This window comes from Dromaius novaehollandiae, chromosome 3 (assembly GCF_036370855.1).
Source record: "Dromaius novaehollandiae isolate bDroNov1 chromosome 3, bDroNov1.hap1, whole genome shotgun sequence".
Lineage (NCBI taxonomy): Eukaryota > Metazoa > Chordata > Aves > Casuariiformes > Dromaiidae > Dromaius > Dromaius novaehollandiae.
Window position 1 is genome coordinate 88,434,833 of NC_088100.1, and position 13,866 is coordinate 88,448,698.

A 13,866-nucleotide genomic window follows, 5' to 3' on the forward strand; every position below is an offset into this window, starting at 1 on the left:
GCCGGCCGCCCCGCCCCGCCCCGGCCCAGCGGGAGGCCGCTCCGCCGCCGCCAGCCAGCGCCGCCGGGCCCGGGCCTGCGCCCCGCTTGGCCCCGCCGGCCCGGGCCTGGGCCTGGGCCTGGGCCTGGGCCTGGTGCCAGTGCTGGCGGTGGGGCGGGGGGCTGTGCCCGGCTGCGCTGGCGGGTGGCCCGCGTCGCCATGGCGACGGCGCAGGGCTGCCGCCATGGCGCAGCAGGCAGGGAGCGGCGAGGGTAAGGCGAGGCCGGGGCGAGGGGCCCCGTCGAGGGGGGCAGCCGCCCGCAGCCTCTCCGCGGGGCAGCGGGCCCGGGCCGCGCCAGCTGGGGCTGCGCCGGGGCCGCTGCGTAGGCCGGCTCCGGCCTCCGGGGCGACGGCGGGGCCGGGCCGGGCCCTGCGGGGAGCAGCGGCTGCCGGCCCCGGGCTGCTACCGGCCTGGCACACGGGCCTGGAGGCACACACACCATCACCCCCCCCGGGCCCTGAGACACACACACACACGCACGCACACGGGCCCTCAGAGACACACACAGGCACACGAGCCCTGAGACATAGACACAGACACACACGCACACGGGCCCTCAGACACACAGACACACACTGAGACACACACACAGACACACGGGTCCTGAGACACACACACGCACACACACAGATGCACAGCCACGCAGGCACAGGCAGACTCCCCCCCCCAGAGGCACTGCACACAGTCATGCACATGCATAGTGACTGACAGACAGACACACAGAAGCACAGCCAGACACCACACGGACACACACGCACGCACATGCAGAGACACGACGAGGATACCCACAAATGTGCAGAGACACAAAGACACACAGATGCACACACAGCATGCACACACAGCATACACAGACGCACAGGAACGGACATACGCATACACACACACACACACACACACACACACACGCGCCCCCTGTGCAAGGTGGCAGCACCACCACCTCCAACCTGCCCCTGCATCAGGATGAGGGGCTCCTTCCGCAACGTTCCCCATGGTGGAGGATGTCCCCCTGGGCAATGTCCACCAGGCAACGCCACCCCAGCAATGCCACCCCGGGCGATGGCCACAGGAGCTGGCAGCCCTTTTGTTGCGCTGCCTGGCGGGATGGACCTGCGCGGGGTCCCTTGGGTGCACGGAGGTGGCGCAGTGGGGCCAGCCTCGCTGTTGTCGCAGGAGGTGGCTTCAGGGGGGACTGGGAGGCTAAACCAGCTGCTTTAGCCAGTTGGTCATCGCCTCTTTCATTCATTTTTGGATGTGTCAGGCTCCCTCTGCCAAAAAAAAGTAATCTGGGCTGCTGATAGCATCATGACTTATTTTTAGAGGCAAGCATGTTCTACTCTAGGAAGCATGAGCAGAAATTATGTTTTATAGGCTAAAGGTAACTCCTGCTGCAAGGATATTCAGCTATCGTTTCAAGAAAAACAAATGTACTTCCTGTAAAACTCACAGTATTGTGACTCTTAAAACTCATCCCTCATTTCCAGAAATAAACTTGTGTACATAGAAACGTTTTGCAAATTCTAAATACTATATTTGAATTAGTCTAAATAATGAATTATTTCATGTTATTTAGGAAAAACAATATTCTCCACAGAGAAGTCCTGTATAAGCGTTTGTTGTGGATAGTGCTGAATGAGCAATTTGACTTTGTTAGAAGTATTTCTAAGACAGACTTTGCAGTATAGATATCTTGCATAAATTAAGAAATAAGACCACTGTAGTTTCAATGAGGACTGTTGCTAACGGTACTACTTCTTGAATATTGTTTTTCATCTATGTTTAGTCTTGCAAAAGCATATTTTTTCTATCATTCCAATTCTACAAATGAAGCTGAAGCACAATACTGGTAGAGATAGGTCGAGAATTTAGTGTAAGAGTCTGGAAGTCTGCTGAACCATCTGAGATGAGGCAATCTGGTGTTCCAGCAGGATAACAGTGATAATGGGAATGTCTGGCTCCACATATTTTGGGCACCCATACATACATGAGATTTTACACCGTTTTGGCAATCCACAGGCAGAAACTCTTGGAGAAGGAAGATTGTGGTTTTTAGATTGCTCGATTAATGTGTTTTAATGCAGGTTTTGTAGATTCAAAGTGAGGATACTTTTAAAAAGGTTTAATTACTGTATTACTGAAGAAACAGATTTTTTTTTTACTTCATGTTTTTTGGCATCCTGTAAAACCCTTCCTAATAGGCTATCAAATGTAGTAATGCCTCCTTCTATAGGAAAGTGGTCTGTGCTGTCACCCTAAGCAGCCTTGACCCCCCGACTCCATTCCTGGCCCTGTCAGACTTCCCAGTCGAACGTGGGAAAGCAACATACTGGGCTTTGGTTTCCGATCTGTAAAATGAGGACAATAAGCTGTGTGCCTTACATGATTCCAGGACAAGACATCTAGTTCGCCTATAATCACCGAAGGGAATTGTACTCTTTTGTTAGGTGGACCAGTTGCTTATTACCTCATAAAGGTTTCTCGTTATCATAAACACATTTGAGGCAAACGAGGAGCCAGTGTCTCATTAAGCTGCAGAAGGAGTCCCACAAGGGTAAGGAGCTTCTGCCCATTCTGGAGCTTCTTGCAGATAGCATTTAGAGGGTTAATTAGGATTCCCCAAATCCAAGTTCATGTGTTGAGCACGCTTTCTTCCGACAAGGACTCCACATAGAAAGTTAAAGTTGCAGTTTGCGTATTACGGTTCAGACAGAACAATAATGTTAGTTGTATTGTCAAATAATTAGCCTTTAGGGTATTCCTCTCAGTTCTTTGTAGAACTGTGGTTCCTCCGGCTTTCATGGTAAAGGTTTCCCTGAGGTCCTATTATTTTCAAGTTTTGTCTTCTTCAAAGTTAAAAAGCCTTCTTAAATATTTTACAGATATACGCACAAAAAGAATGGTGAAAGGACAAATCTTGCAACCTCTTGTGTATGACATTGCTCACATGAGTATTACCCTCTAACTTACACTATTTTTGTCAATATAATCCTGCATGTGCAGAAGTGTTAGTAGATCATGCCTATAGTATCTGTGGCCATATGTTTTATGTATGAATTTATAGCTCTATATTTGTGCTGCTTTATTTTTTCAACAGTGCTTAATGTTTTTCTTTATACTCTTTATACAGTACACTGTTTGCTTCATCTGTCTCTTTTTTATATTTGTCTGTATCTTCACTCCCATCATTCTGTTTCTTTCCCTTCTCCTGCGTCTTAATTCAGTCTGTCTGTTCTTCCATTTGCTCTCAGATACTTTTTTTATAATTTGACATAACATGTCAGATTTTCTAAATTTTAATATCTGTGATCTCAATACTGATGTTACAAGAACCTGAAGGCAAGATGTCAGACTGGTAGTGCCTGAAGTAGAACTAGACAGAAGACAGGACATATTTTTCTCCAGCTGGGATTTAAGAAATTACATGAAAGTACATAAAGGGAAAAATGCTCAGTGTTCCTATATCATTATGGTAGTGTCGTGTACTTGATCAGTATTACAGTTTTTCTAACACCATATTCATTGTGCCAGTTAGCACATGTTTAAAATGCAATTAATGCCACGAATTTTAATCTGAAAGGAAGTATATTAAATAGTCTGAGGTCCTGTTTCACACACTTGCACCCCTACAAAACTAAATAACTAGTTCTGGATAGTGGACGTCCTCCAGAAAGATACCTAATTCTGATGTGAAGACTTAAGGAGATGGGGAATAACCATTCTGTGATGATGGCTTTCTGTGGCAGATAGTTAGGAGTTGTTCTGAGCAGTTGGAGTTAGAGCTGCAGTACGCAGTCAGTCCTCACAGATCCTCTTCCCCACTTGCGAAGTGCTCATGTTGGGGTGACATGAGTAGAGATGGGAAACAGTTTTCACTCTGATTTTAATGCCTTATGTAAGTATAATAACAGAGTGGATTGAATCATATATATGTGTGCTCTTTAACTGCCCTGGTTTGCAGTCTGGCATGCTGATGAATCAGAGACTAACTGCAGTTTATCTTTGGTAATAACCAGCTACATATCCAATTGGCATTTCTTGGCCTGCTGCAAAGAAGCAGAGTTGCCACTGCTTCAGCTGCCCTGCTGAATCTGCCTGCATCTGTGAATAGGATCACCGTTTTCTGTATTATCTTGGTAAACTTGGATTCTGTGTTCACTAGAGTTATTAAAAATGTCCTATCACTACTCCCTCTGTCTATTTTGATCAAGTTGTGAGTCCAAGCTTAGAGAGGCTGTTGGCTGCCATCAGCACCTTAGGCAATTGTAACCATTAATTCTGCTCAGAGCAAACTTAATTAACATGAGAGTTTCAAACCTGACACAGCAAAGTGCTTAAGCTGTGTACAGCTTTGGGGAATCCCACTGAATGGGGTAATGTGATGCACAGGATGCTTGTGCACATGTATAACTTTAAGTTCTTGCTATACTGAGGATTTTAAAATGTAGGTTTTTTGCATTTTCACAAGTAAGCATCGACATTTGAAAGGTGCAAAAGTTATAGATCGAACACTTACTATAAACCTGTGGGCTAAAGTAGTTCATCAGACAAATTAGCTCATTAAAAAAGCAGCTATGTTTCATTGTGGAAAAGAACAAAATTAGTGTACATTGTTAAAGAATATCACTTAAAGATGTGATTTTGAAAAAATAGCTTGGGTAGGGCTCAAACAAGGAATATTTCAGCTTGAGAAGAAAATTTGAATGTATGAGATCACTTAGGAAATCAGTGTGTAGTCTTATCCCAGTAGATTTTACAGACAAAGACTATGAATATCTTTATTTTTATTTCCTCCTGTTGACATTGCTGTAAGAAATTACTTGAGAAGAAATGTTTATAGCTTTTACTAGACTGTAATGCTGTTTAACATGCACCTTGACATCAGTCTCCATTATGCTTTAACATTTGTACTCATTTGAGACTGAAGTGAGAAATAAAGTGTGTCCATCTTTATGGGCAGGCACAGGCCATACATCTCTGATCCTCTTGGCTACACTGCTGCAGCAAAAGCTGTTGATCTCAAATGGGTGTAGATTAGGTAGTTGCAGATTGACAGCTTTCTTGTTTCCATGGTGCATAAAATAGCAGAAGCTTTTTTCAATTTGGTTCTACTTCTAGCTGACTTACTGAATAAAAAATTGGCTGGTTTGCAGAAAGGCTTTAAACTTTTTGTCTTTTAAACAATACCAACCAGCAGATAAGCGGTGCTGAGAGGGAGCTAGAGAACTCCCACAAATTATCTTTCCAACAATAGTTAACATGTTATTAAGAATTTCCATGTCTACATACTAATTATTCTGAGAGCCAAGATGTTTTTTTTTTTTTTTTCCAGTTTCGGAGTACCTTTATTTTGTGTGAGCAGATCCTGCTTTGTTGCTATTGGCAATAAAATGTGGCTGACTAAAGGTCACGTAAGGAACATGATCTTAGGCAGCAGCAGGGTGTGGGGCCCTGTTGCAACCCGTGTCCCTGGGCTTTGCCCAGCCCGCCGCCCCGGTGCAGTGCGGCGCCGCCGCCAGGCCTCCGCTCTGCCCCGCCAAAGCCGAAAGCTGGTGCCTGTGGCTACTGAAGTTGGACTCCTCCGTGCTGACAGGTCCCAGATGATATTTTTGTAAATTGTCTTTAATTGTAAGGGTCTAGCTCAAAAAAACCCAAAAAACAAAAAAAACCCCAAAAACCCAACCCAACCCCCCTCCCCCCAGAGATTCCAACTTTTTGGAAACATGAAATACATACAGTTCAACATTAAGTAGATTTGGGTAGTATGTGAAAGACTACGTGATACTGGCAGGGATCTCCTTGCTGGCTGAGTCCAGCCTGTTGCTGCATACATCCGTAACTTTCAAAAGCTTGCCAAGCTCCATGTTAAAGATGTTGGATTTTTGTGTTGCTAGTTGAAGCTGAGGGGAAGTTCTAGACCCTCGTTGCTGTGATGCTTAGGTTGAAAAATAGACATGAATTCTGAAGGTTTTCCATGATCAGTTTGTATCCTTTATTATCCTGTTTGCAACATTTTCCCTTAGCTTAACATTCCTCAAATTGTTATAGAGCAAAGTCTTATCTCCTCTTGATGATACATGTAAATGTCTTAAATTTGTCAGACTAAATGTTGTACAACTTCAGAATATTATTGCCATGCAGGCAAAAGGAAGATGGAGGCTCCTATCCACTCATGATATGTAAAGAAAGTGATTTAGCACTGTAAGTGATACTTTCAAGAAAACTCCTTAAAAAACAAAGGGCAGCAGCAAACCGCAGTAATCCCTTGTCTTTTTGTTTCGCTTTCACATAGTCTTCCTTTGAATGGTCGAAGTCATCACTCCATAAGTGTGCAGATAAAATCGCAAACAGTATAGAATTTGTATTTTTTTTTAAACCCTTGTGAGACATTGTCAGGAAAAATAAAGGGCTTGTTATGTTGATATGTTATATAATAATAGCATGTATTAAAAGTCATACTTAAAACCCCTCACTCTCCCATTATGTTTTAGACAATTAGAGTATGTCTTCTGGAATTTAAGGAAGAGTTGAAATTTATGTAGATCTTTCAGAAGAAGTAAGTTCATAAACTACTGTATTTTAGCAGTGCTACTGTGCTGCTGTAGTTAAACTTTTTAGAACATAATTGCTTATGCTCTAAAATAAATTAATTCTACGAGCTCTAATATCCGCTTGATTCTGGTCTCTGATTCATGAGCACTTTGGCAGTCACTGTGCAGATGCAATTTAGTAGGCATATTAAATTTATTTATTTTATCTTTGTTGCTAACACACCAGCACTATGGAGAACCCAGGCAATGCTGAGCCAAATGCCATCTGGGACCACACAGGACAGCAGTAGCACAGTTCTGCCGGTGTCACAGACTACATGAGCTCTTACCTGTCAGCTATAGCTGGAGATGGATCAAGAATCTCAGCATTGCCAGGAGAGCTATATATCCTTGCAGGGCAGTTTGCCACTGGTGGTGAAAGATAATATAAGTGCGAGCTAGACACAGCTCTTTCATTATCTCCCAGGTGTGGCTGAGATGAAAGATACGGAACAAATTGCCACAGTGGAGATTACTGTTTATTGCCAGCTCTGAGCTGCAGCAGGAGTGCTAACTGGTACAACTGCCAGAGTTGGGAATTTAGGGATGTGCAAGACATCCCTAATGGAGATTTATGCTGAGCTTATCACTGCCTGACGAAAAGGGAGACTACTATGCATCTGGTATTGACTTTAAAAAAAGTGTGGCAATCTTTTTTTGCAGGCTAACAAACCCCAAGTGCCAGTATTTCTTTCATTTCACTGTAGAAAGGATACCATCATGAGTTTCTTCATGAGAAGTAAAAGATATTTATTCAATGTTTTCTGTGGATCACAGGTGTACCAGAGGTAATCCAGGTGTAGGCATAGATGGGGTTCCTTTTTCTCTTTGGATGATTGGGGGCATATCTCCACATCCTCTGCTCAGCAGACATGTAAGATCTTTACAGCAATAATCAAGGATTTTCCCCCATCATTTTGCAAACCATTGTGGATAAGCCTGCTGTTTCATTGCCCTCAGTCAGTTGTACGCAATAGCAGGTATTCAGCAGCTTGTGTGTGGACACCAATTTTCAGGAGAGCTTTGCCCTCAGAGCTGGACCTCTGCAAGTGAACAGGGTGAGTGGTATTACTCAGAGCTTGCTTCTTTGGCTCGAGAAGCCCTAAGCTTCAGGAACTTGTACTCAGCCACCGCTTGAGTAGCTGCAGAATGATGATGTGTTACAGGAGGGTGACAGTGGTTTAGGATACAAGGAGTAAGGTGCTTAAGAAGGTCGAGTCAGGGCATTAGTTCTCACTGTTGACCGTTTCAGAGCTCAGGGAGCCTTTGTCCTCAGGCTGATGAAAACCTATAAGCTGTAGCTATAGGGAAGGGTGCAAGACAGAGCTGGGAGCTAGCCCAAGCAAGGTGCTTGTCATTGGGCTCTAACTGCAGTGGAGGGGACAGTGGGAGTCGGCAGGAGACGCTCCGTGCTGTGACTGGGTGGAGCCACACACAGTGCCAAGGGCAGCCGCAGAACAGGAGATCGCAGCTGGAGGAGGGCTGGAGACCAAGCATTTGCTTGTGCATTTCCCTGCTACTTACAGGTAGCGGTCTCCTGCATGGCATCATCCTGGCTGGTCAAAACAGAGAGCAGTGAACATACCTCTAAACTTCCCGTGGCTACACATGTGGGAATTCTTGCATTGCTGTTTCCTGATGGAAGGGCTTCTGCCTACTCATACCAGCGAGGCAGGGGATGACTGTCTTCATGGGGACTGTTTTCCCTTCGGATACAAAATGAATGCTCTAGCGTGGCTTACAAATTGCTTGGTGGAAAATGTGCCAGAATCCCTTGCAATTTAAATCTGAATTAGGTCAGCTCATGGCTTTCTTTTCAGAGTTTTTTTTCTGGGCATCCTGCTAGGTCTTGAACACTTCATCAGCAGGAGAGTCTAGTGCTGCTAGCCAAGTCATGGCCCCAGCCTGCCACCTGCATTTCCAAGGCCTGGACTGGCCTGTCTTAGTGTCTCTGGCTAGGTTCTGCTATGGGCCACTGGCTGGGTTTGCCCTGGATCAGTACTCCCTGCCTCCAGAGTCTGATTATTGCTCTGACCTGGGACATGATGCATGCTACATCTCAGGCACAGCCCCATCCCTGCCGGCAAACATACCGCATGTCCAGCCCTAAAGAGCACTTAATGGATTTTTGCAGAATGTAAAAACCACCATATGACATTAGGAGGACTCCTATGGGGACCTAATACCATATGGTAACTTTTAGCAGTCAACATGCCCTGCCCCTCCTTCCCTTCATTTTCAAGTTTTACTTTGTTGTAAATAGTTTCAGTTAGTTTAGAAGCTGTTTGATTTCCTTTTCATATATTGGAAATCCTTATACTTTTTTTTTCTTTGGCAAACAAATTGCCAGATTGCAATCCTCCTTTCTGGTGACCTCCAGAAAGAACTGTGTCCTGGAAGCCTGGGCTTAGGGAGGCTGTCAGGGGCTGTAGGATAGGAAGAAAGTGATGCAGAAGATAATGGTTTATTGCTCCCTTCCAACGTGTGGACAATTTTATATCACAACAAGCATCTGTCAAGGATTTTGCAGAGACAAGGGTATCCCTCATAATTTGTCCTTCTCCATTCCCATAGGCAAATGAATTATCTTCAGCAAGCCCAGACAGTGGTTACAGTTCCACTTGGGCTTCATGCTGACATATTTTGCCATCTGCATTTGCACTAAGAAATATTGCACAAGCTCTGGACAGAGCAAGCAAACAGGATTCTGGTAAGAAAGTGGAAGTCAGATTTAAACCATACAGCAGTTGTTCAGGCTGTACTTCAGAAGGTCATTTCAGGTGACATTTCAGGTCACCAGTGCAAGATCATTATGAATCAGGGCATATAGATATGAGTTTTCAAGTACAGAGGGTAGAGACTGATCTCTGTGGACTGGTGTGGGGCCTGTTTGCCCACCATACACCACACAAAGCAATGGCATCTTGCAAGAGCAACCCAAACTGACAGCAGTAGAATGTGTTTGATGACCTACAAGGATGTGTACCATGAGGGAAAGAAATATTTTTTCCATTGATGAAGAACCATATTTGACCCGGAGGGGGAGCAGTAGATAAGTGTGACCTGTAGATTACACACCTGTGTAAGACGATGCAAGCAAAGACATCCTGTGTGTCAGGGAGCAACAGGTAACTTGGGACAAGAACTTTATGAATGATGGATATCCCCTTTCAAATTGCCTCTGTAGCCACGGTCTTTCCAAATGTGAACTAAATAGCAACAGCTGTTTTTCGTCAATAGCACAACTGTGTTACTCATACTCTACAGTGGACAAGGAGTGAACTTACACAGCTGTCTGTGACCTACATCTTCCCAGTCCTGAAATATTACCTGCACTGATGATCTTTGTATGTTCACAGCACACCAGTTGTCAGTCCATTGCTGTTACCATGATCCTGCGTGATGTACAGAATGTGTGGTCATCACACAGACGGGGATTTTTAGCAGTACAGACAGATAGGCCTTCTGTAATACCATCTCAGCCTTCATCCTCTCCCATGGTTTTCTGACTATGATGAACAGAAAAGGTTGCTTTTGGCACAGGGTTTCTTGAAACATCTATGTGAATGCTAAGTGACTACTGCCAGTATCATCTAGCTGCTGCTCAGAGGAAAAGCACAAATGCTTGTGCTGTCGTGATGCTTCTTGGTTTACAGGGCTGTTTCTTGGGGTGGCTAACTGCAGGTCAGTGATTACACATTGTTAAACAGTTAAATCATTTTGCCACTTGAAGCCTATGATGTACAGCAAGTTAAATAAAACGGTTTCATCAGCACTGAGGATCCCGTGTGAGGATTCGCTGATATGTCATGAGTCATCTTGTTTATTTGGATGTGAGATCCCAGCACTCTGGCCAGTTGTTTTAGGTCACACTATTAATGCTTTCTCACATGTACAGAATTTAGCTTACATGCATCATAAAAGGACTGAGTCTTTGACTAGTCATTTGTAACTCAAGATCTGCTACTTAAGAAAGTGTCTATCTGTGGTCCTCAGTTGGATTTCTGCTGTTTACATTGGTTAATCAGTCGAGTCACTGCTACCTTAATAGCATATTAATAGTGATACAGTGTGTTCTGGAGGCAGTATGGACTATGGACTTAAACACCCTAGCCTGTACTAAGCGATGAAAAGCACTATTTGTGGCTTCTTTTCCAGCTTGACATGGCATCCTCTGGTGCATGTTTTGTTCTAAGTCTACAGTAGTGTCAGCTTAAGAATTTTATGAACAGCTAGGAATTTGACTGTTTATCAAGGCAGCAATACTTTTTATACTTAATTTGTTCCTCAGTGGGTGAATTACTTTGTTAATTGCCCCATTAGTTTTGTTAGTTTTGGTTCCCAAGTGTATTAAAACTTCTGAATCTATGCATTTAGAATGCCATCTACTGCACAATCAAAGCCTCAAATAATATTCAGGATCTCTTGTTTCATCAGGTAAAGTTACTAGCAACTTCTAGTGCCATTAGTTGCCACCAATGGGCTATCACAAACTGGATTTATTTTATATGTATATATATATTTGTATGTATGTATGTATATTATTGTTGCATTTTATGACTTTGAGGTTGAAATACACAGTTGTTACATCCTTCTTTTTTAAATCTTTAATGGATTTGTCAACTTTTGACTGAAGCAATTCAAATATTTCCGTTGTGGTTGATTAGAACTCTTTTTTTTTATTACTAACATCATTCTATAAAATGGTCTCATTTCTGTAGCCAAACTTGGATTCAAGACAGCACTTAATTTTTTTATATCAGTTCATTATATACTTTGCCCATGTTACAATTGTCTTATGGCAATAAAGAACATAAAGACATAAAGGAAAATTAGTGTTTAATATTTTTGTGTTAGAATTTGAAGTAGCTTTTACTGTTAACTTTGCCACAACCTTCATCACACTGACAGCCTGTATTTTATTATCAGACATCAAATTAATAATCTGATTTTTCTAAAAATGTGTTTGCTGCTGGTGGCTTTGTTCGTGGTTATTTGTACCACAGACTATGGGGCTGTGAAAAGATTGTTCTGATTGCTCCACTTGGAGATCTTCTTACTGTCTATCTATTCTTAAATATATCCCTTTTATTTTTATTCTCTATTAGTTTTCCATAAGGCAGTTAACTGTGGTGGAAACAACCAGATAATTTTTCATGTCATTTTCACATGTAATACCTTTAAGAAAACAAGTCTAACAATAGAGTGAGGTTATACTCTTAGCTCAAGGCTGATTGCATACATGTTGATGAACGTAGGATTTTGGTTTTGTTGATTCACACTGATAGGGGTTTTGCTTGTTTATCAAGATACCGTGTGATGTATGCTTTGACAAACAAATAATAGGGAGCAATCATATGGCTAGCTCTCAATGATTCTGAAAAACATGCAGGAAAAGGCCTTTACTGTTCTTGAGATTACATTTGTACTTCTCTGAGAGTGCTTGAAAGTGACCTCTGCAGAAACCATTTAAGCTTTCTTCTTCTTCTGCAGGAGACAGACTAAAATTCAGGTTGGCTGAGTATCATCTGAGTATCATCTGTGGTAGGATGCTACTTATCTAGGAGAAAAGCATTGTCCTGTTCCTGAATGTGCAGACCATAGCTTGGATCACCAACTTTTTTCGGTGGGGAAATCCTTTGTGCAATCTATGACATGATTAACCCAGAGACTGTGCTTCTATAGTTCTGGTTCAGCAGCTGTTAAGTAGCTGGAAATACCATCTCAGCAGAGACCACAGCCTGGTCATTTCTCAGGAACTGACATATACCAAATTTCATGAAGCTCCATCTGTTATCTCTTCATTTGGTCTGAATGGCTAAACTCAGGTGACACATTTTCTCTTGGTGTCATTAACACTTTGGGTAGTTTCATGTTCCAGTCCTTACATCACAGTTTTCCCAAGAGACATAATCATAGCACAGTTGAGGTTGACAGGCATCTCTGGAGATGGTCTGGTCCAACTCCCTGCTCAAGCAGGGTCACCCAGAGCAGGTTGGCCAGGACGGTGTCCAGTCCGATTTTAAACATCTCCAAGGCTAGAGACTCCTCAGTCTCTCTGGGAACCTGTGACCCTACAAATTTGATAAGATCCATTAACACCCTAGCTAGCTTGAGGGTGATGAGGAACCTGAAAGTCCGGTTTAATGCTGGAAAGTTTATGTGGCAGCTATGTGAGGTCTCTGCTGATATGGTGCCCTTGGCCTGACTCCATAATAGGAATCTGCTGCCTGGGAGCTATATGCTCAGCAAGGCTTGCAGTTACAGCTAGAGCTGGGCTTAACAGGGAATCCTTAATTGCTCAGTAGAAGTGTATATAATTATTAGGAAAAGCTTACTACCATACCTTTCTCTATCCTGCCTCATAGGTGGCAACTGAAGTGTTTGTTGTAATCATTTGGTGGTACAAACTTTTCCTAGATTCCTCCTAGCTTAATGTCTAGGTGGATTTTAGTTTTGGGTACAAAGAACTTTTCTCCAGGTAAAGCTCTAAGCCAAAAAACCTTTTACTGTCTATATATTGAACGGTGTCCTGTTTTTTTGTTTTTTTCTTTTTGCTTCTTGAAGTCTAGTCAGTGAGCTAACCTGTTTTCTTCAGGTTGCAGTATAGCAGTGGGTATATCCCTCTCTTTGGAGGAATCAGGGAGATTTATAAACCTCTTGTTTTTCTTCAAAATTGCTTGATTTGTCTTTTCAGAATTAGGACTCTTTTTCCAATGAGCACATATCTTAAAGTTAATTTATTTCATTGTATATCACAGGACACAAAGACGTAACATTGTATATTCCACAAGCTTGCAGCTTAATCGTATTGTTCCTTCCTATTCTGTTACCTAACATACTCGTGTCATCGATGCTGTAGGAGGTTCGGAGTAGAAAAGAAAATATTTCTCTTGCCCCACTATTTCTACCACATGGCATACAATTACTAATTCAGCATATTAGTTTGACTGTACATTAAGCTTCCTCTGGAATGAAGAAGGTCATCTAGACAAAATCTGATGTATTCCTTTTCTACTACAGAGTGAAAAGATCTATATATCTGACAATAAGTCAGATTCAAATGGCCTCAAGGTTGTTTTCTCCCTGTGTTCTCTTTCTTCAGAAATTTCCCTAAAATAGTATTAGTTGAATGTTGTAAGATTTTCTTCTTTGGGGTGAGGAGAGATTTCTGAATAATTTTTAAGTCAGTCAAGTTCCCCGGTACACTTAACATGAAGGCAACATGGACATTTGTGACAA

General features: G+C 42.9%; 1 protein-coding gene across 1 annotated transcript in view; it reads left to right on the forward strand.

The window, feature by feature from the left end:
* Positions 1-206: 206 nt before the first annotated feature.
* Positions 207-13,866, forward strand: part of EFCAB2 (EF-hand calcium binding domain 2) — a 31,933-nt gene continuing 18,273 nt past the window's right edge. The window contains exon 1 of the mRNA XM_064508071.1: positions 207-251. Coding sequence (XP_064364141.1) covers positions 224-251 — 28 coding nt within the window. The 5' untranslated portion in view covers positions 207-223. The remainder of the gene's footprint in view (positions 252-13,866) is intronic.